General features: G+C 48.0%; 1 protein-coding gene across 1 annotated transcript in view; it reads right to left on the bottom strand.

Annotated features, from left to right (window-relative positions):
* Nmnat2 (nicotinamide nucleotide adenylyltransferase 2) overlaps window positions 1–23,770 on the bottom strand; it is a 196,837-nt gene that overhangs the window by 20,283 nt on the left and 152,784 nt on the right. The window contains exons 2-7 of the mRNA XM_004658723.2: window positions 12,851–12,939; window positions 12,039–12,106; window positions 9,701–9,779; window positions 6,255–6,381; window positions 3,521–3,601; window positions 1,662–1,706 (exon numbers count right to left, since the gene is read on the bottom strand). Of these exons, the coding sequence (XP_004658780.1) occupies window positions 1,662–1,706; window positions 3,521–3,601; window positions 6,255–6,381; window positions 9,701–9,779; window positions 12,039–12,106; window positions 12,851–12,939 (489 nt within the window). The remainder of the gene's footprint in view (window positions 1–1,661; window positions 1,707–3,520; window positions 3,602–6,254; window positions 6,382–9,700; window positions 9,780–12,038; window positions 12,107–12,850; window positions 12,940–23,770) is intronic.

Here is a 23,770-nt window from a genome sequence, read left to right as displayed (position 1 = left end):
GTTGGAGGTGGGAAGGTTGAAAACCCTGCTTATCACCATGAGAACGCATCTCTTCCATTCCCATGCCAGGACTCACTTTCCCACCCAACCATAAGTGGAATTTAGAAAGAATAAGCCAAAACATAGAACGAGGTCTCCGCTGGGTGCCCTGCAGGATCAGAACAGATGTGTTTATTGGTCACAGACAGGTGGCCCTGGCAGAGCCTTTGTTCCCACGAGTGACCGCTGGAGGGCAGCCATGCTTCCTGCGTTTTCAGACCACAAGACCTCAGACTGGGGGCGGCTCTGGGGAAGCAGCCTGCTGTTGGGAGTGTGAAAAAAGGGGTGCCTGATGCTAGAGGAAAGGGCTCCTTATGAACTGTGCATCAAAACAGGGTCCTTGTGAGCACCCGGGCCTCACAGAGCCTCAGGGTCAGGAGGCAGGCTGGCTCCCTTGGCTTGGTGCTGGGCCCTGCCTCCTTCCCTAGGCCATCGCGAACCAGGGCTGGGAGCCAGCATCCGCGCTCTCCCGCCACACTCCCTGCCCAAGAATCCCAGCTATGTGTAGCCCAGTGGCCCATCCCAGTTCCCACGGCACATCAAGGCAGCTGCCACCTGCGCCGTTGCAGGCCCAAGTCCATCTGACAGCAGCAATGGCCACGTAGCACCCCTTTTCACTTTTTCATCCTCAGCCCCAGTGCCCCTTCCTGTCAGATCTACGGGACTCCTTCCCTCTCAGGGAGTAGAACCAGCATGCCAGGGCCTCCAGCCTCTGCAATCGAACTCCACCTTGTGTGCATGTGCAACGTTGAGTATGCGTCACCTTGTGCATCTGGCTCATGTGGGATCTGGGCAGTCGAACATGGGTCCTTAGGTTTTGCAGGCAAGCGCCTTAACCACTAAGCCATCTCTCCAGTCCCCAAAGCGATTTTTTCAGCTGGAGGTTTAACGCTGAGTGTATCAGCTAGACATCAAGTCATCTCTCATCCTAGAGCCAGGCATTCCTGTTGTCACTGGTACCTGTGACAGCTCCAGCTTCCGTGGGGTCTCTCTGTCATTTCCCCAGCTTCAGGCACTAGGGTCCCTCACTTCTGCCTCCTACTCAGGAGCCTTGGAAAGACTAGTTTGCTGGTTTGCTCCTGAGCTTACTTATACAGGGTAGTCAACTTCTTCCTGTCCTAACAGCTGTGTGAAACTAGCCTCTACCTACTATGGCCCTGAGCTGAGCAAGAGCCCCCACCCAGACAGTGGTGGGCTTTAAGCCTCAGCCCAGACAGCAGGCAAACCATGAGGTTTCAGCCAACTTCTGCCTCCTCTATTTCCAAGTGCTGAAAATCTCTGATTGCCTTGTTTATGTGCAATGTCTATGGGGAAAGCACACACACACACACACACACACACTACCCTCTCCCACTGGCCTTGAAGCTCAACTTTCATTCTTTTAGTTGAGGGAAGGGGAGGCTCTGAATGGAATATTGTCAGCCGATCCAATCCTGTCTGGGAAGGAGTCCAGTTAAAAGATGCTAAAAGGGAGCTAAGCAGTCTATGATCTTGTTCTTGAGAAGGAATATGCTGGAAGCTGTGAACACACCTCAGGGTTTCAAGCCTCTGCCCTCCCCCATGTCACCAGTAGTTGGAGGCAGGCGGCTCCAAATGTTCTTGCTTTCACAGCCCCAACTCACCAATCTCCTCATACCGCATCACTGTGCCCAGATTGGCATTCTCATCTGCGAAGGAGAGAGGAATACAAAAGCATTAGCATCTGAGAGTCTTCTCCGTGAGAGCGTCTGGGACGGGAGGACACATGCCTTCTTGCACAGGAGCATCTGAGGAGAGCAAAAAGACAGTACAGGCAGCTTCAAATGCATGAGGACCATCTCCACTGCCTAGGGCAGGACCCCACGTTTCCGGGATTTTTAGAATTTGACCACCTTGCTGAGAAACCAGTGACAAGTTCTGTATCCTAAGAAGGCTGCCTAAGCCCAGTGTTCTCCAGATGTTGTGAGACAGGTTTTTGGAGCCCCAGGAGTTGGCCCTCCTTTCTTTAAGAGCCACTTGGTTAAAGAAAGAGCAAAATTGGGGATATTGAGATTTTTCCATGGTGAAATGTAGCAAGACCCACGGGAGATGCAAAGGGCAGAGCCTCAGGCCGGGGCTCTCTTGTGCCACGTGTGCGTGGGAGTGCACGGTGTACATAAGCGTGCCCTCGCACAAACCCACGGACACGCTGGCTTGGCCTGCCTCTCGGCCTTCTCAGCCAGCTCTCTCAGTTCTCGTTCAATATGGCTGAAGTGGGAATCTCAGAAATGGCAGAAATAAGGCCCAGGGGATAAAAGGGTTAAGTTCTAGGCCTCTAATTCTTCTGCAGAGTTAATTTGGGGTGAGCAGGAGAAGGAGCCCCAGAGACTGATCTTTTCATCTGAGTCTTTAGGGAAGTGACATCCAACAGACAGAAGGACCTCAAGGAAAGAGCATATCCCTGCTGGAAAGACAGATAGTCTCTGAGCTGGACAGACTCATGGGAGGATTAGGACCATGTTAAAAACATCTAGAGTAGGGCTGGAGAGACGGCTTAGTGGTTAAGCGCTTGCCTGTGAAGCCTAAGGACCCTGGTTCAAGGCTCGATTCTTCAGGTCCTACGTTAGCCAGATGCACAAGGGGGCACACGCGTCTGGAGTTCGTATGCAGTGGCTGGAGGTCCTGGCGCACCCATTCTCTCTCTCTCTCTCTCTCTCTCTCTGCCTCTTTCTCTCTCTGTCTGTCACTCTCAAATAAATAAAAAAATAAATAAAAATCTAGAGTAAACTGGGTGTGGTGGTGCACACCTTTAATCCCAGCATAGAGGTAGGAGGATTGCTGTAAATTTGAGGCCAGCTTGAGACTACAGAATGAGTTCCAGATCAGCCTGGGCTATAGTGAGACCCTGTCTCAAAAACAAAACAAAAACAAAAACAAAATTCTAGTGCATATGCCCATTCTATGGGGGTACAGGGTGGGGGTCAAGCATGACTGGAAAAAGGTAAAGACCACAAAAGGCCTCCTAGCAGTGCTACAATGGGATCACCACAGCCTCTTGGCTTCCATCACCCAGTGACATTCCTGCTTGCCTCCAGTCTTTCATCTCATAATAGGCTGTTTAAGTCCATCAGGCTGTTATACCTAAATACCATAGACTAGATGACGTATAAACAGCAGAAACTTCCTTCTCAGAGTTCTCAGTGCTGGAAGTTCCAGATGAAGGAGACAGCATAGATGGCATCTTCTCACTGTATCCCCAGATGGGGGAAGAGCTGGGCTAGCTCCGGAGGGCGTCTTTTATAAGGGCACTAATCACACTGGCAAGGGCCACCCTCACCATCTAAATGACCTCCTGAAGGTTCTTTCCCGATACGGCCACAAAGGGATTCATGTTTTGATGTATGAGTTTTAGAGGGACACCTCTCTCAGACCATAACACTCCACACGTGCCTGGGACTCCTTGCCAATGACTGAGGATGTGAGGAAGAAGGAGTGGGAAAGGCACTGCTTGCTGGCCTCTTACCTACAAAGGTGAAGCGCTCCACTGGAGGGCGCACACAGCAGATTCGGCTGAGGCTTTCTCCCACCTTTCCCAGGATCTTGGCTGCGGGAGAGAGTCAGACAGATAGGGACAGAGGGAAAGAACAGCTCACAACATACACTTAGTCAGCCCAGCACTGGGGCCACTGGAAACAACAGGGGTGCAGTGGACGGGGTGGGGCTGGAGAGTGGAAAGCAGAAGGTAGGTGGAGAAAAAGAACAGAAGAATGACAGCGGATATTCCTTCTTCCCATTCACCGCCCAAAGCTCGTAGACTAGAATTGACTTTCTGCTCATATCTATTTACAGTGTTGAAAACTTGGAAAATATGTAAAGAGAAAAATAAACAGTGCCCACAATCCTACCTGAATACATAACTGCTACTAACGTTCTATTGTTTATTTTCTTCCATTTAAAAATGTGTAATAATGGGCTGGAGAGATGGCTCAGTGGTTAAGGCACTTGCCTGTGAAGCCTAAGGACAAAGGCTTGATTCCCCTGTACCCACATAAGCCAGATGCACAAGATGGTACATGCACCTGGAGTTGTTTCCAGTGGCTGGAGGCCTTGGTGCACTTATTCTGCCCCTTTCTCTTTTGCCCTCTCTCTTTCTCTCTCAGATGAATAAATAAATATATTTAAAAGTGTGGGCCAGGCATGGTGGCACACACCTTTAATCCTAACACTTGGAAGGCAGAGGTAGGAGGATCATAGTGGGTTGAGGCCACCCTGAGACTACGTAGTGAATTCCAGGTCAGCCTGGGCCAGAGTGAGACCTTACCTCAAAGAAAACAACGTGTATGGGCTAGGGAGATGGCTTAGCCAGTAAGGCATTTGCCTGCAAAGCCAAAGGACCTTAGTTCGATTCCCCAGAACCCATGAAAGCCAGATACACAAGGGGGCACATGTGTCTAGAGTTGGTTTGCAGTGGTTGAAGGCCCTGTTATGCCTATTCTCTCTCTCAAATAAATAAATAAAAATAAAGTTTTTTAAAGTATGTAATATGTGTATGGCTGGGCACCTGTGGTAGTTTGATGCCCATCGCCCCCACCCCACATAGACTCATGTATTATTAAAATTGAATTTACAGGACTGGACGGATGGCTTAGCAGTTAAGGCATTTGCCTGCAAAGCCAAAAGACTCAGGTTCTATTCCCCAGGACCCACATTAGCTAGATGCACAAGGAGGTGCACATGTCTGGAGTTCATTTGCAGTGGCTGGAGGCCCTGGCGCCCCCATTCTCTCTCTCCCCCCTACTCTTTCTCTGTCAAATAAATAGATAAATAAAAATAGAATATAAAAAAAGAGCAGGGTGTGGTGGCACACACCTTTAATCCCAGCACTCGGGAGGCAGAGGTAGGAGGATCACCAGGATTTTGAGGCCACTCTGAGACTACATAGTGAATTCCAGTTCAGCCTGGACTAGAGTGAAACCCTACCTTGAAAAATCATGATCATAATAATAGTAATAATAATATTGAGTTTATTGCTTCTGCCCCTAGCATGTCACTAGGGGTGGGCCTGAATTCCACCTTCGGGGATGCTGAGTGAACTCTGTCGGGGTCTCATAGATAGTTTGGTGCTTGCTTTTGGTGTGGTACTGCTTCTGGTGGCTTTCTGTCTCTGCTTGGACCTGTGAAAGAGACCAGCTTCTTTTGCCATTATGAAGCTTCCCCTGGATCTGTAAGCTGCAAATAAATCCCTTCCTCCCATAAACTGTGTCTGGTTTGGGGGTTCATCCCAGTAGTGGGAGCGCTGACTGTAACAGCACCTGTCCAAGCATTTTTCCCCCCTGAGTCTCTCTGTGTAGCAGGATGCAAACTGAAATTCTGGCTCATTTTGTGAATTACCCTGTTTCGGAAAGACCAGTCATAGCACGTGGCCCCTGCTTGAAAAGTAGCAGCATCTGTCATATGGAGTATTGGTTGGTTTTGCTTGAGATCGGGTCTCATGTAGGCCAGGCTGACCTTAGACGCAGTATGTAACCAAAGCTGGCCTTGAACTTCTCCACTTCCCAAGTTCTGCAATGACAGATGTGCTGTGTCTCTTGTAACCAACCTGGAGGACTCATGTAGAGCGTGGACCTTGGAGTCTGAACATGGACCCTGGCTCTTCTATTGTGAGCTGAGCCCTTAATCTCCGTTTTCCATGTGTCAAAGTGAAGACAGCATGTGCATCACAGAATTTCTTCACTCAGTGAGCATGCGCGTGAAGACTGACCACCATGGCGCATGGTACTAGGGTTGACAAGGTATCCATGTTGGTGGCCCTTTTTCTTAGTTGCTGAGGAGGTGCTAAGAGTATGTGGATTACGGATACAACGCGATGCATGTCCCTGCTACTTCCTCAATGTGGCCATGAGACCCTCAACTTTCTTGGACGAGGTAGAGAAAAACATTATTCCCTTTTGTGTATTTATTTCCCCTCTTAAGGCGATTATATTTATCATTAAGTGCACAAAAAGGCACCTGATCACCTCTCTCCCTTCTCCTCATCCTCCCCCCTCTGTTTCTCTTCCCTCCTCCCTTCTCTCTGTCTGTCTGAGTATAGATATGTAATTACAGGTTCTCAAAGGACGGCTCCTAAGCCTGCAGGATCAGCATTGTTCTAGGAACCTGCTAGATCTTCCTCTCCTTCCCCGGGCCAATGAAATTACCTAGTGTATGAAGCCCTCCAGGTGAACCCGAGGATTGAGAACTCCCCGGCTTTCCCCTACCTGCAGTGGGCTTGGTGGGCACGTTGCTGTTCTGGTAAATGGGCTGGGAGCTCTCTTGCTGTGGCTGTCCGATCACAGGAGTCATGGAAGGCGTGTTGACATTTGAGAGGATGCAGCCTGTCACCCTCTGGAGAAAGGAAGAGGTACTGAGTCAGTGTCATTCCAAGTGACCTTGGAAACTCCTTCCTAGTTATCTCTAAATGGACATCCGCATATATAGCATGGTGAGGTGGCCCAGAGCTGAGGAGAAGCTTTGAAGGTTGTACCATGAATTCACTGAGCTGTCAGGAGACCAGAAAATATGGGAGGTGGTGTAATGTCACACAGCTCTGGACCCCAGTTTGGGCTCTGCTTCCTTCTAGCTATATGATCTGGGACAGTTTATCTCTCTTGAACTTCAACTCAAGTCTAATAATATAGCTACCCCCCCTTTTTTTTAATTGGCAAAAAAACCCCAGTAGTTTCTTGAGACAGGGTCTCATGTAGTCCAGGCTAGCCTCGAACTTACTATGTAGCTGAGAATGACCTTGAACTTTTGCAACTCTAGATGTACTCCTGCCTTTTTGACTATGGTGTTGGAATCAAGTGAATAAACACGCAAAGGGCTTCGGGAGAGCCAGCCAGCTGGCAGGAACTTGATACAACCTTCTGCAGATTGTAGCTATCTGTGGTCCCTGCCTGCTTCATGGGGCTCAAATGAGATCATGTCTGCGAAAGGGCTTGGGAAAGGTCAGACCAACCGGAGGCTCTATGGCCACCTGTGGCCTGTGCGGGCCAGAGGTGTCAACAACACAGGCAGCTAGAGACAGGGCAGGACAGATCTGCGTCACGGCAAGCGGGGGGTGAGATCGCAGCCGTCTCGGTGCTGCGCGTTACCCTCCAGAGCCGTGCAGTTACTTGAGGTGTTATCCCCCCCTGCTTCATCAGCCCTGCTGCTCCCTCCAGTACCTCAGAAAATGCCCAGCTGATAATGTAGCATTCTTGACATTTTTCTTTTTATTTATTTATTTGAGAGCAAGTAAAGGAGGGGGGAAGAGGCAGATAGAGAGAATGGACATGCCAGGGCCTCTAGCCACTGCAAACAAACTCCAGACCCTTGTGCATCTGGCTTACATAGGTACTTGAGAATTGAACCTGGGCCCTTAGGCTTCACAGGCAAGTGCTTTAACCACTAAGCCACATATCCAGCCAATTTTTTCTTTTTTGCATATGTGTACATGGTGTGTGTTCATATGGGTATTGGTATGCATGCAGCATGTGTGTATGTGTGAGGAGACCAAAGGCTGATGTTGGGTATCTTCCTCAGTCTCTCTCCACCTTACTGTTTGAGTCTCTTAGTGAACCTGAGACTCATTGATGTGGCTAGACTCTCTGGCCAGCAAGCCCTGGAGAACCTCCTATCTCTGCTTCCCCAGTGCTGAGATTACAGACACCCACCACCGCACCTAGATATTACATGGGTGCCAGGTCCTCAGGCCTTACCAACTGAGCCATCTGTCTCTCTAGCCTTGATAATATACCATTCTTTTTTTTTTAAAGAAGACTTTATTATTTTATTTATTTGAGAGAAAGAGAGAGGCAGAGAGAGGGAGAGAAAGAATGGGTGCACCAGGACCCCCAGGCACTACAAATGAACTCCAGATGCATGTGCCTCCTTGTGCATCTGGCTTATGTGGGTCCTGGAGAACTGGGATCCTTTGGCTTTGCAGGCAAATGCCTTAACCACTAAGCCAACTCTCCAGCCGGATAATATAGCCTTCTTCACAGCAGAGCCAGAAGCAACTCTCTTTTGCCCAGGGCTAGTGGGCAACATAGAAACACAGGACCAAGAGCTTTATTCACCACCCCTTCCCTGAAAGCCATTTAGAACCTTGGAAGTTGGTGCATCCCACCCTCTGGAATCACAGTCCTGCTTCGGGAGGATCCCCATGATCCCTGGCTGAGGACACCTCTGAGGCCACCCTGACTGCAGAATGCATGTGAATCCTTCTGAGCCCAGGAAGGGCAGGCAGGCAGGCATTCGTGTCATGGGCTCACTTTCCTCATGGGCCTAATAGGATCAGATCACAGCAATGTCCAGCCACAGTTGGGAAGCAACTGAGATTGTGCACCCAGGGTCTTCTCATAGTCTCATTTAATAGCTGGTCTTCTTTCTAAGGAATTTCTTTTCTTGGTGACCAGGAAGAAATTGGCTGGCTGCATGCCTCACCCTTGCCTGTGCCTGCTCAGCCCTCCATGGCTCTCCCACCCCCAGTGGTCTTTTCAAATGTATCCTTGAGAATGCTCCAGGTGGAAGGGACAGCCTCGTCCCAGGCCCGGGAAGGCTGGAAACAGACCAGGGAAACATCAGATATAAGCTCGGGCTCCAAGGCTGGGGGTGATCTGTGACCAATGTTGTGAGCCCAGTGCTGCCACAGCTGGCTCCTGGGCAAGCTTCTCTGGCCGGGACTCAGGTTTTGAGTATTAGTGACAGAGGCAGTATTCAGGAACCCCAGGCATCTGGACAACAAGATAGTGGCCAGGTGTTTGGGCTGCTGTTGACTATCCACTGCTCAGGAAGGCTTGCCAAATCCCCGATGACCTTCCCTTCCATGATGGAGCCTCGAGCTTCTTCCTATGTGACTAGAAAGAGCTAAGCACCACCCCCCACCTCCACAGGTGACACACACACCCCTCCAGATGACTCGTAGTGTGAAGAACGAATTCTCAAGAAGCCACTGATACTTGAGGGATGTTTGTTGCCACAGGCATCGCAGCCTTTCCTAACTGACACATTGTGATGGAGGAGATCAAGCATCTAATTATTCTCCTATTGAGACCAGCACAGACCTGGAATTCACTGTGTAGTCTCAGGGTGGCCTTGAACTCACAGCGATCCTCCTACCTCTGCCTCCCAAGTACTGGGATTAAAGGCATGTGCCACCACGCCCGGTGAATGAGGATTCTTATATGGAGGAATGAATATGAATGACATGGCATTTCATCCTGGAGTGAGGGGACCCATTGGGTTCCTAATAGATGGGGAACGGGTCTGGCTGCTTGTACTAAGTCTTAAGTGTTTCTCTCCTCTCCTGCCCCTCCTTGCCCAGCCTCCTCCTCTGCTCATTTGTTGAAATCAAACAACCATGGTCTCCTGCATTTCATCTTGGATGTACCTCCTGAGCTGTTAAAAAAGTTGCCCACATCATACCCAGCAGCAACGAGATCCTAGCATATCCAAACGGAAGGTCAAGTGAGAGGGTGGGAGGCAGGGGTGGCATGCCTAGTTCCACTCTAGGTTCCAAGTCATTGACTTCCTTGGTGCCCCTGACAGGCTGGAACTGTGCTCACACACGGCTGGGAAGCAGGAAGCTGGCGCTGGGCCAGCAGATCAAAGCTCCTCACCCCTGCCCTGGCCCCCTCCTGAACCTTGCTGATCTACTCATCCTCATCCACGCTCAGCTCACCTTCATGAGGTCCCGATGGTGTTCCAACACGCTGCAGGTGGTCTGCCAGGTGTCCTGATAGCACTCCCACGGGTCCACCCTGCATCACAGGAGAGAGGGCGCCCTCGGTTTCCATGCGTGCGTGCTCTCCTCGTTTCTTTCTTCCAAGGCTCGCAGCTCAGGGAATTTAGAAGGCCTGGCCATGCTATGTGCTTAGATCTCCAACTGTGAAACTCTTTTTCTGAGCCTCAGTCCCCCACAGCTCACCTTTGGAAAGTGAAAGGAGCTGAGCCTGAGCCAATGAGGGAGATGCTGGTGTGGGTCATGGGTTCAATACCAGCCTCTGCGCTCTTCCCACTGTGGGGCGGCGCGGTACATTCCACGGGCACAGTGCTTAGCAGAGTGACTTGCGCTTAGTCTTTCTTGGAGAAGGCTACCCTCTCCAGGCTCCTACAGAACTGCCACCGATTAGCTGAGCCTGGCCCTCGTCAAGTGGGGCCTGAGGCTTGCCTTGACTGGCTGAAAGCCCTGGGGATGCAGCACCCAGTCCTCTCCCACATCAGCCGTGTGGTAGGGTGCCTCGGGACTGGAGGTAGGGGATGTCGGTCAGACTAGAGGTGCAGACCCACAGGCTGGTGAGGCCCTCCTGCACGCGGGGCTCCAGTCCCAGACTGACGCCACACTTGGCCTTAATTGCCAACTTAATGAGCTGGTATGTTGGGATAGTTCTCAAACATTTTCTCAGCAGTGGAACATTCCCTGCCCACCCCCACCCCCGCCCCCTGCCATGTGTACGTACCTCAGGTTTCCAGAGAGATCTCATTGAGTGAAAATGAAGGGCCTCCCTCAAGCCCTAGCTTGGCTCCTCCTGCCCTGTCCCTATGGGCACAGGTGCTGGAAGTGAGCGGACCCTCGACCTAACCAAACAGGCTCCCTTGGCCAAGACCTGCTGACCAGCTCCCCTCTTTACAGTTCATCAGCAGGTCAGCTATCTCAGTTTTGGTCATCCAGCTGTCTAGAACAACATGAGACACTCAATAAATAGTCAGTGGATGAATAAGGGAATGATTCCAGAAGCTTCTAAGCCTATCCAAATAGGAACAACCTCCTGCCCAATGTTTTCTCCACCGGGCTAGCCGCCCCCCCACCGCCCCCAGATTGTTGTTTTCAGCACTAGGAGGTCTCACTTCTGCTCTTGATTTGACCTCAGATGCTGTGTTGCTGAAGCCCTTTGACTTCTCTGGGCCTGTTTCTCATCTGAGGAAAAGCAGCTGCTGCCGCTCTACCTCTGTCACGAGGGCACAGAAAGTCCCTGAAGTGCACGTGCTTCTCACACAAATCACACAAATCACAAATCACAAATCACAGTCTAACTGCTATTGTCGCTTCCCTGACTGCTCTCATGTCCTCTGCCCACCCTTCCTGGCAGCCTCTGCATCCCTGGGTCTCGGGTGGCTGTCCCATCACCTCCCTCCTCTCACGGAAACCTCTGGGTACTGCTTATGTTTTTCCATGGTGGGAAATCACAACGCAAATGGTGTGCCATTCATTTTTTAAACATCATCTTCTCATGCAGATTATAATGGTAGGAACTTGGGGGAACATAATTAGCATAATTAGTGGAAGCTTGCTTTAATTACACTGGTAGCTCAGAGGAAGGGGGGCACGGCTGGTCTGATGGGGGAAAAGCAGCGAGTGGAAAAGCAAGCTCCCGGTGTGAATTGGTGTGAAGGCCATAAAGGGCAATGTTCACAGGCCCCTCACTTCCGTCCTGGAGTCACTGTGGGACTACGAGGGAGCCAGGGTCAGGGGAGTCTCTGAATGGAAGTGAGAGTTGATGGAAGTTGGTGGGAATGAAGGTGGGAGGCAATTCAGATAGATGTTGAGACCAGACCTTACCCAGCGTTGTTTTTGGAAACTCTAAGAATCACATCGGTACCCGGAGATGCCAAAACAAAACAGACCAAACCCCTTAGTTTCAGGATCCCCATTGTTTGGTTCAAAAATAAACAACTTATCAATTGGGACATTTTTGGAGGTCTGATTTATCGTGATTTTTTTTCTTTTCTTTTTTTTTTTTTTAGTTTTTCGAGGTAGGGTCTTACTCTAGCCCAGGCTGACCTGAAATTCACTATGTAGTCTCAGGGTGGCCTCGAACTCACGGTGATCCTCCTACCTCTGCCTCCTGAGTGCTGGGATTAGAGGCGTGTGCCACCATGCGTGGCTTGATTGTGATTTTTTTTTTTTTTTTATCACTTCTTCCACTTCCCCACTCTTGCAGATTCCAAATGACCTCTTCCCAAGCCCGGCCTGTTGAGCGCAGGGCTGTCTGCCCCTGGCACCATTAGCCCAGTCCTACCTGATCCAGTCCGAGTTCTGCACAGCCAGCTGACACATGATGAGCCGGTGACGGCTAGACACAAGACCCTGGAAAGCGACATACTTGTCACTGGGAGATGCCCCTTGTCTCTCATCACACCGCCACTGCCCCACCCCCCCCAACACTGGCCCAAGCCAGCCCATGTTCAAAATAGCCATGTTGCAGTGGTGAGAGGGAATAACGGGTGTGGTGTGACTCCTTTACTTGATCCCCTGTCACAGGGACACCGGGGGCAGAAGGGAAAGGGTGAAGGCGTACGGCACCCTATCAGGGTCTACCACGAGGCCAGCAGTGCCCTTCGGGCACACCCTTGCCTGGTCAGCTTCAGCCTGGCTGGTGTGCTGACTTCCCCAGAGCCTGGCTCTGTTTGTGGGACAAAGGGGGATAGATAGAACTGGACGAGTGCCCACGTTTTCTGGGACCTATGGCAAGCCAGGAAATGAATTTTAGGTCAGACTCTAAAAGGCATCACACTGTTTTCTTCTAAAACCACAGGAAAAACTCGCCCAGTGGATCATAACCCGTAACTTGCTGTCAGTGCAGGCACGGTGGCACCGAGTGGGCGTGCCCGTTCCTCTGGGCACGTGGCTGGCTGTGCTGGGTGGTGGGCCTCTCTCTGGTTACACCTGGTCACTCAGGTTGGACTGTGGCTTGGGGGTGGAACCCTGTGGCCTGATGCCAGGCATTCTGCGTTTTCAGGAATCTAGGCAGAGGACACAATGGGGCCAGCGGAGCTGTCACTGAGAAGAGAAGCAAAGCAAAGGGACAAAGGGCAGAGGAAGGGGACCCACCTGTTTTCCATAGGAGTCGTGGACAGGGGAGACGATCCCACCGATCACAATAAATCTTCCAGTCTTGTGCAGATAATCTCTGGCTCTTTCTAATTGAGAGAGAGAGAGAGAGAGAGAGAGAGAGAGAGAGAAAGAGAGAGAGAGAGAGAGAGACAGACACCAGCACATTACAAAGAGGAAAGATGTGGATTAAAATGATAATTGAAACCAGTGTGTTCAGTCCTGAACTGCTAAGGTTTAGCTCTTGACATTTAAATAGAAAGTGTCAACTTTCAAAGCAAATGTTGGCCATTCAAAGGTTAGGGGAAGCTGATTTTAGCCCCTGAAGCTAAAGGATTTGGAACTCAAGGGGATTGATCCTGTTTTAAAGTTTCTCTGTGAGGAGCCTCGGGTAGCTGGAGGGGTTTAAAACAAGCACCTCATTAAGAATCATTAGCACTACTGATTGGAATTTACTTCTATTGTCACTTGCAGACATTTCAACATTTTAAAGAAAAAGAAAGCCTCCTTATAATATGAAAGATGTGCTGATTGCCTGGTCTAATTACTCAGAAGGGAAGAACCACAAAACAAATGTAAAGGGCCTTGTGCATAATTATGGAGAATTAATAGCCAGCCCAGCAAGTCCACCATCATTACAGTTGTTTGAGAAAAAATAATCCCCGCCCCCAAACAAAAAGGTTCTCTCTTCCTTTGGAAGGAGTGTGATGCTACTTGTAAATTTACCAGCTAGCCCCAATTTCACTTTCCTGATAAAGCTTATTAGACTAGGAGAGGCCTGCCACGTCTAGTGTGGTTTTAATTTTTTTAATATTTATTTTTATTTATTTGAGAGAGAGAAATAGGCAGGGAGAGAGAGAGGAGGAAGGGGAAGAGGAGGAGAAGGAGGAAAGAAAGAGAGAATGGGCATGCCAGGGTCTCCAGTCACTGCAGACTCCAGATGCGTGTGCCCCCTTGTGCATCTGGCTTATGTGGGGCCTGGGGAATTGAACCTGGGTCCTTTGGCTTTGCAGGCAAGCGCCTGAACCTCTAAGCCATCTCTCCAGCCCCAGTGTGGTTTTATTTTATTTCCAAGGGGCTTTAGTGTACAAATTCCAGGAGGATTTGACCTTGTACCCTGAAGACCTCCAGGATGGCCCTCACAGTGGGGGCATCTGGAAGTGCAGGCGGGTCTGGGACAACAAAATTGTTGTGTATCTTACAGTCAAGTTCTCAAGTTCTCCTTGGTGGCTCTTTCAGCACTTAAAAGCAATTCTCGGGGCGGGGGAGATGGGTCAGGGGATAACATGCTCCCAAGCATGGAAAGCAGGACTGCCTGAACTTGGGTTCCCAGGAGCCCTGTAAAAGCTGGGTACCTCGGAGGACATCTGGAATGCCGGCCAGAGGCAGCCTGGACTTCCAAGAAGCTCAAGGGCCACCTAGCCTGGCAATGAACAATGAGAGGTCTGCCTCACGCAAGGTTGAAGGAGAGGGCCGGCACCTAAGCTGTCCTCAGACCTCCACACGTGTCATGGCACGGGCACACTCACCCTCCCTCTCTCTACAATCCTCACCACATTTGCGTATTTTTATTCTACATAAAGTGAAATCTTTTTTTAAAAAACATAATTGGAGCCTGGCGTGGTGGCGCACACCTTTAATCCCAGCACTCAGGAGGCAGAGGTAGGAGGATCACTGTGAGTTCGAGGCCACCCTGAGACTACATAGAGAATTCCAGGTCAGCCTGAGCTAGAGTGAGACCCTACCTGGAAAAACAAAAACAAAAACAAACAAACAAACAAACAAACAAAAAATTGGAATTTTAGCATAGCTTTAGATTTTCAGAGTAATTGGGGAGTTTGTACCTATGATTAAATATAATCAACACCCCTTCTTTTACCTCTCCCACACGGGGTTTCCCACTTTATTAATAATTTTGAACTTGTGTAGCATGTTTGTTCCACTTGATGAACGAATATTACCATGTTATAATTATCGAGTCCCGTGGGTTCTGACAAATATTTAATGACGTGCATCCACCATTAAGCACCATACAGAGCATTTCACTGCCCTAAAAGTCTGCTACGCTCCACCTCCTCTTCCCTCCTTCTCACTCCAATCACTGCCAGCGGTGGATCTTCTTACTGCTTTTGAGATTTGCCTTTTCCGAAATGGTGTGTGTTAGAATCATACAGCCCATAGTTTCTTCAAATGGCTTCCTTGGCATTAACGATATGCATTTGAAGTTCTTCCATTGTCTTCTCATGGCTCATTAGCCCATTTCCTCTCGTCAGTGAACAATGTTCCATTGTCTACATGTGTCTGTTTATCCATCCACCCACTGAAAGGCATCTTAGTTGCTTCCAGTTTGGGGTGATTGTAAAGAAAGCTGATACAACATTCGTGTGCAGACATTTGTGTAGAAATTGTTTTAACTCAGTTGGGTAAATATATAGGAGTGTGATTGCTGGATCATATGGTAAGAGTATGTTTGGTTTTGTAAGAAAATGTCCAACTGTCTTTTAAAGTGGTTGGATGACTTTGCATTCCTACCACAGGCAGTGGAACATTCTTTTTCAATTTTTTTTTTTTTTTTTTTTTTGGTTTTTCGAGGCAGGGTCTCACTCTGGCTCAGGCTGACCTGGAATTCACTATGTAGTCTCAGGGTGGCCTAGAACTCACGGCGATCCTCCTACCTCTGCCTCCCGAGTGCTGGGATTAAAGGCGTGCGCCACCACGCCCGGCCTTTTTCAAGTTTTTAAAAAAATTTTTATTTATTTGAGAGCAACAGACAGAGAGAGAAAGGCAGAGAGAGAGAGAGAGAATGGACGCGCCAGGGCTTCCAGCCACTGCAAAAGAACTCCAGACGCGTACGCCATCTAGTGCATCTAGCTAAGGTGGGGAATTGAGCCTCGAACCAGGGTCCTTAGGCTTCACAGGCAAGCGCTTAACCGCTAAGCCATCTCTCCAGCCCAAACATTTGCTTTTTAAAGGAACAATATTACTTCAGTTGTTCTAAGTCTTATTTTGATACCAGTCCCACAGAGCATCTTCACATCACTTGGTCCTTCCCACCTGTCTTCCTCAGGCTCAGGTATATTTGGCTCTTGGCTGGCTCAAACCCTCAGCTTCAATAAGTCAGCCCTCCCTTACTCTTCCCTCCCCCAAGGGTTACTTCCTTACTCTCGCTTACTCAAGCACTTCATTAGAAGCCCTGCTCTACCTCACACCCAGCACCCCCTCCTGCAGACTTACTGTCTGAACACTTCATTATACATCCAGGCTAAGGGAGCTGGAAATTCTCTCTGTCCTCCTGTGCTATGGCTAGAGGTAAGAGATCCCAAACACACAGCTAAAGAAAATGTTCCAGGGCTGGAGAAATGGCTCAGTAGTTCAGGCACTTGCCTGCAAAGCCTAACAACTTGATTTCGATTCCCCAGTACCCATGGAAAGCCAGATGCACAAAGTGGCACATGCATTTGGAGTTTGTCTGTAGTGGCTGGAGGCCCTGGAATACCCATATTCTCTCTCTTTCTTTCTCACTGCATGCAAATAAATAAATAAAATACTTTTTGGGGGTGGGGGGAGAAAAAGCCAGGGCTAGAGAGATGGCTTAGCAGTTAAGTTACTTGCTGGCAAAGCCTAAAGACCCAGGTTCAATTCCCAGAACCTGTGAAAGACAGATACACATGGCATATGTGTCTGGAGTTCATTTTGCAGTGGCTAAAGGTCCTGGTGTACCCATTCTCTCTCTCTAATAAATAAATAAATAAAAGTAAATATTAAAAAAAGAAAAGAAGCTGGGCATGGTGGTACACACCTTTAATCCCAGCACTTGAGAGGCAGAGGTAGGAGGATCACTGTGAGTTCAAGGCCACCCTGAGGCTGCATAGTGAATTCTAGGTCAACCTGGACTAAAGTGAAACCCTACCTCAAAAAAGCAAAACAAAACAAAAAGAAAAAGGAAAGAAAAGAAAAGAAAAACCCAGGTGTGGTGGCACACACCTTTAATTCCAGGACTGGGCAGGCTGCGGTAGAAGGATTGTTGTGAGTTCGAGGCCAGCCTGAGACTCCATAGTGAGTTCCAGGTCAGCCTGGGCTGGGCTAGAACAAGACTCTACCTCAAAAAGAAAAAAATAAAAGCTAAAAAAGAAAAAGAGAATGTTCCACAACACATAAGTGAGCAACAAGTTGAACATAAGGTGAGTGATATTCAGGTGCGTGAAGGTCACATCACATTGGCTTTGACTTTGAACGGCTGGCGAAGACTGAAGAACTGTGTCCCAAAGTGCTTTAATCTGTCCCACTCACACTGGAGACTTTTTTTTTGGTCTCTTAAGCGCTCAACAGCGTGGCTTTGTCTATTCGACAGTAGGTACTCAAAATGCTCACGAAGCTGCGAGTCCCTTCTCTTGCCCCTCTGGAGTCTCCATTGAGCACACTTCGTCCTCTGGGCCACCTACTCCATTCCCTAGGCCACGCTGCAGGATTCACGGGAGCACCCATTGCGCTGATGAATCGCCTTCAAAGCTGTCATCCTCTTCTCCTGGCTGAGACAAAGGGCCCCATTCTCCCGGCAATGGCCCAGCACTCACCTTCTTGAAAAGAGAGCTTCTGAAAGAAATATCCCCAACTCTAACCCTGGCCCGAGTTAGTTAGGCCAGAAGAGTTATTACGATTGTGCAACTCGATTCAGTTTCAGAAATGTTTATGGCACATAAAAGTCATGATGGGAGGTGGGAGGACAGAAATGACTTTATTTATTCTTCTCCAAACGGTCACAGTAATAGAGAAACAGAAAGCCATGCTGACAAGGGACAAGTAGGGATGAGCGATACAGCAGTGACTTTCAGTGTAACCCACAGTACAAAATACATTTAAATTATTAGCCAAAACAACCACGCAGTTACTTGCATGTATATACCACTGAAACAAATATTTTACCAGTACATTATGTGCACTGTGGCAGTGTACATAATGTCCTCTAGTGTATTTGATTCTACTCATCAAGTGGCCAAGGACAGATGGGATCACCTGCTTTCTCTGTTTCCCATAAAGATTACTACCCGAGAAGTCTGCCGAGACTAATTCAGAAATCATGGGATCGCAGAAACTTCACTGAACTGAACTTGTTATCAGAAGACTTTTAGATCATGGGCAGGTCACTTAATTTCTCTGAGCCTCAAATTCCATGTCTGGAGACAGGGATGTAGCTCAGTGGGTAGAGCACTTACTCGGTGTGCACAGAACCCGGGGCTCAGCCCCCCACACCGCATAGCATGGACCTGGAGGTTCACCCCGGCACTTAGGGCGGTGGAGGCAGAAGGATCTGAAGTTCACAGTCATCCTTGCCACGTGGGAAGTTTGAGGCCAGAATGGGATACATGAGACCCTGATTCAAAAATAAAAAGAAATCTGATCTCGATCATACCTTCTAAGGCTCAGGATCTAATGCGGAAGAGGTGGCGGAAAGAATGTAAGAGCCAAGGGAAGGGTAGGACTCCTTACAATGTGCTCCCTCCAGACATAAACTGGCCTGGATATCCATGACCTCACAGTGCCTGACACTACCTACACAAGACCATCTTTCTTAAGAGGAGGAAAAGATCATGGCATCAAAATAAAGAGAGACTGATTGAGATGGGGAGGGGATATGATGGAGAATGGAATTTCAAAGGGGAAAGTGGGGGGGGAGGGTATTACCATGGGATATATTTTTTTTAATTTTGTTCATTTTAATTTATTTATTTGAGAGTGACAGACACAGAGAGAAAGGCAGATAGAGAGAGAGAGAGAATGGGCGCGCCAGGGCCTCCAGCCACTGCAAACGAACTCCAGATGCGTGTGACCCCTTGTGCATCTGGCTAACGTGGGTCCTGGGGAATCGAGCCTTGAACTGGGGTCCTTAGGCTTCATAGGCAAGCGCTTAACCACTAAGCCATCTCTCCAGCCCACCATGGGATATTTTTTATAATCATGGAAGATGTTAATAAAAATTGAGAAAAAAAGAGAAATCTGTATCTGTAAAATGGCTTCTTTGCAAGGTTATTATGAGAATCAACTGAAATTATGCACACAAAAGGGCATAGCACCAGGTGTGGTGGCACATGCCTTTAATCCCAGCACTCGGGAGGCAGAGGTAGGAGAATCGCCGTGAGTTCGAGGCCAGCCTGAGACTGTGAATAGCGAATTCCAGGTCAGCCTGGGCTACAGTGAGACCTTGCCTTGGGAAAAACAACAACAAAACAAAACAAAACAAACAAACAAACAAACAAAACCAGTGCATATCAGTGAGTAAATGGAGGCATGCACCTGCAATCCCAGCTCTTGGGAGGCAGAGGCAGTAGGGTTAGGAGTTCAATACCAGCCTCCACCACATAGACAACTTGAGGCCAGCCTGGGCCACATGAGACCCTGTCTCAAAAAACAATTTTAGCAAACAGGTCTAGAAACCCAGGTGGTTTTTCTGAAGAATCTAGCATTCATTTAAACAATAAAAAAGTAACTCAGGATGATCTTGTCTATAAAATAGAAAAGGAAGAGTTTCCCACTCATAAAGCTAGTATTATTCTGATACCAAGACAAGAAAGCAGCAAAAAAGAAATAATAGACCAATATCTCATGTGAATATACATAGAGAATACTTAACAAAATCTTAACAAATAGAATCTGGCTACATATGCATAAAAAGACCTACATGCCATGACCAAGTGACAAATGCTGCAGTGAAGCCAGGCTGTTCCAATATTTGAAACAACATTCAGAGTTAAGAAGCTAAAGAAGAAAAATCATCCAATCCTATCAATACTCAAAAAGCATTTGAAGGTGCTGGAGAGATGACTCAGTGGTTAAGGCATTTGCCTGTAAAGCCTAATGACCTGGGTTCAACTCCCTAGTACCCACTTAAAGCCAGATGCACAAAGTAGCGTATGCATCTGGGGTTCATTTGTAGTGACTGGAGGCCCTGGTGTGCCCATTCTCTCTCTCTCTCTCTCTTTCTCTCTCTCTCTCCCTCCCTTTCTCCTGGGTGTGGTGTTACACACCTTTAATCACAGCACTTGGGAAGACAAGAGAGGAGGATCACTGTGAGTTCAAGGCCAGCCTGAGACAACACAGTGAATTCCAATCAGCCTGGACTAGTTACAGCAAGACCTTACCATGAAAAACAAAACCAAAAACAAACAAGCAAACAAAGAAAAAAGCATCTGAGGCACTGGGGAGATGGCTCTGTGGATAAAGCACTTGCCAAGCAAGCATGAACGCCTGAGTTCAGATCCCGAGCTCCTGTGTGAAAGTTAGAAGTTGTAGTGGGCTCCATAATCCCAGGATTTTGTAGCAAGAATTTCCTGAAACTAGACAACCCAGCAAACAGCAGTGAAGGAGAGACTCTGCCTCACATGTGGTGTCCCTAAAGTTGTCCCCTGACTTCTGCAGGTGCATAGTGGCATGCATGCTCTCTCACACACCAAATGAAATAATAATAATAATGAGGAGGAGGAGGAGGAGGGAAAGTAATTGATCAATTCACAATAAAAACTCAGTAAAGTAGGAATGGAAAGGCACTTTCTTATCTTGGTAAAGAATATCAAAAAGAAAAAAGATTGTGAACTCTCCAAAGGTTAACATTGGAACCTGCATGGTCCCATCACTTCCTCAGAGCCTCATGGGTGAACCCGACTTACACTGGAGACAAAGCCCGTGATAGGCAAACACTTCACAGCCAAACTCCAGGAGCTGCTTAGTAGAAGGATTTTAAGCTTTGTAGAAACAAAACTGCAATCTCCAAAAGTTGTATGCTGTATGATTCCACTTATATTACATTGTCAGAAAGATTAGCAGAGATCGGGGATCAGGACTGGTGGGGTAGTGAAGGGACAGTGGTGTAACTTACAGTTTCAGGGAGCTTTCTGTATGATGGAATAGTCCTTTATATTATGTGTGTTGTTTATATAAATCGATACACATGATAAGGTGACCTATACCTTGTGCTTAGACCCATTGTATGCTATGGTACATTGAAACATGACATTAAATGTTGATGCTGTGTTATAGTTACACAAATGTAGGTGCTATGGGAAGAATGCTTGTGTCCCTTCCAAATTCGTGTAATTTCCAATGTGTTCACCTAGGGGATGAGGTCTTGGGAGGTGACTAGTCGTGAGAGGAGTGCCCTTGAGAGTGGTGGTAGCCAGGGGAGAGCATCTGCAACTCTGCTGCCCTTCTGCCACTTGAGGACATAGAGAAGGTGCCATCTGTGAGAAACAGCAGATGTGGACTCTCGGAGTCCTTGACTTAGGACCCCAGCATCCAGAACTATGAGCAATGTATTTACTCTGTTTGCAAGTTCCCTCCCTAGTTGACGGTATTCTGTTACCGTATCTCAAACAGACTAGCAGAACTGGCAATGGGATCTTTGTGTATTATCCTTGATGCTTCCCAGGGATCTATAATCATTCTTAAAATATGTTTGTTTATTTATAAGCGGGGGGGGATGGGCACGCCAGGGCCTCCAGCCACTGCACACAAATTCCAGATGCATATGCCACTTTGTACATCTGGCTTTAGTGGGTACTGGGGAATTGAACCAGGGTTTTTAGGCTTTGCAGGCAAGCACCTTAACCACTGAGCAATTTCTCCAGCCCCACAGTCATTTTTAAATACCATAGCAAACTACCAAAGGCTACTTTTTTTGTTTGTTTTTTTGCTTTTTGTTTTTTTCAAAGTAGGGTCTTGCTGTAGCCCAGGCTGACCTGGAATTCACCATGTAGTCTCAGGGTGGCCTTGAACTCACGGCGATCCTCCTACCTCTGCGTCCCGAGTGCTGGGATTAAAGGTGTGTGCCACCATGCCCGGCAAGAGGCTACTATTTTAAGGTGGTATTGTGAAAATCCAGGCAAGTGGTCAGCAAGCTGGTCCCTGTTGAGTGCTTCGGGATCTCTCTCTCTGCCCTTCCCTTTCCATGTTTGCTGCTGTTCTGGATTCCAAGGCTTGGAATGACAGCCTGGATGAGCTGTGTTCCTCAAATCATGGGGTTTTGTTTGAAGCTAGACTTTGGGCTGGAGAGATGGCTTAGCAGTTAAGGCAATTGCCTACAAAGCCAAAGGACCCAGGCTCAATTCTCCAGGACCCACATAAACCAGGTGCACAAGGTGGTACATGTATCTGGAGTTTGCAGTGGTTACAGGCCCTGGTGCACCCATTCTCTATCTGCCTCTTTCTCTCTCTCTTTCTTTCAAATAATAATAATTTTAAAAAGACATTATTTTTAAAAAACCACAAAAAGTAGACTTTGATTCTGTAGGTCTGGGGGACCTTACATCAGAACAAGTGTTGAGATAGAGGTGAGTGGGAAGGGCTCATATAGGGGCAAATTTGCACTTTCCTTGCCATAATTTTAACATATCTACCAAGATCCTAAACTGATCAATGCTGTAGCTGGCCTACAAACTACCTCTCAACTGTCCAGGACTAAAGACTTATAGGGCAGCTTCTGCAGAGATAAGACACCCACATAAAAAAAGCTACTTACCTTCTCCCACAATATCACCACCTCTGCCTTGCATGATAAGGACATTTCTAAACATGGGCAGAAAGCCAGCCCATTGCCAAAGCGATAGCAGGAATCCTGGAATTTAATTTCATGCCAGACTTTCTAGAATATACTCTATTTTTATCCATATACCCCAAGGGAAAGAGCCAAATTACCCTAATGTCTTTCACTGTGGTCTGACAGCTCTGTTTTTATTCTCACAAAGGAGAAGATCAGGGCTGAAGTTCAGCACTCTGTCCTGTTCTGGCCTGGGGACTCTGAGGAGCCACTGTGTCCCGTGGCTTATTAAAAGCCGCTCAGATCCAGCTCAATTTCCTGTCCCGTCCTCCTAACTTGTGCTACATTGACCTGAGAACAAATGCTGCTCAGGTGGTTTGTCCATTAATAAAAATTCATAAGAAGGAGGCTGGAGAGATGGCTTAGCAGTTAAGGCACTTGCCTGCAAAGCCAAAGGAACTCGGTTCGATTCCCCAGGACCTATGTAAACCAGATGCACAAGGTAGCACATGCATCTGGAGTTTGTTTGCAGTGGCTGGAAGCCTGAGCACACTCATTCTCTCTCTCTCTCTTTCTCTTTCTGCCTCTTTCTTTTACAAATAAATAAACAAAAGTAATTCTTTTAAAAAAAAAATCATGAGAAGGGCCAGGAGGATGGTTCATCAGTTAAAGGTGCTTGCTTGCAAAGCCTGCCAGTCTGAGTTCAAGACCCAAGCCATCCATGTAAGCCAGATGCAAAAAGTTGGTGCATGCGTGCGGTTCTTGTTTGCAATGGCAAGAGGCTCTAGCACAACCACAACCACCCACACATGTTGATAGACAGACAATAGATAGAGTGATTGGTTCATGAGACATGTATGTCTCGCCTGCCTCCTGGCTACTTTAAACTTGGCTGACACTTGTAATCTACTCTCCTCTTCTGGGGAGTTCATGGAGGGAACACCATTCAAGGCATCAAGACTAATTCAATTTTCCTTTCTTCTGTTGCAATTAGAAATGACCCCTTCTGCCTTGTGTTCACAGCTGGAGCAGTATTTTCTTTGCTTGTGAATTTCACACAGGTTGTCTTGATGTGCAAACATTCTAGATTGTAGAAAGATCAAGCACCGGGTAATAAGGACACACTCCGACTGCAAGTCCTTCTAAGCAAAGTTATTTCTGCTTAGGGATCGTGAAAAAAAAACCAAACTCAAGGAGCTGCTAGCTGCCGCAAAGAAGTCTGAGAAACACGACACGGTCTCCATCTCCAGGCTGCTTGGAGCTTTGTCTGTTGGACACAGCATTTGGTCACAGCAAAATTACAGAGCGTGGAGGGCCATGGGATGTAAGGGAGGGGAGCCATCCCAGTGGGATGGGAGGGTGGACAATGGATAAGGTGGCCATGTGACCTTGGG

This window comes from Jaculus jaculus, chromosome 1 (genome assembly GCF_020740685.1).
Source record: "Jaculus jaculus isolate mJacJac1 chromosome 1, mJacJac1.mat.Y.cur, whole genome shotgun sequence".
Lineage (NCBI taxonomy): Eukaryota > Metazoa > Chordata > Mammalia > Rodentia > Dipodidae > Jaculus > Jaculus jaculus.
The sequence above is the reverse complement of the archived record's forward strand: the minus strand, read 5'-3'. Positions and strand labels throughout refer to the sequence as shown.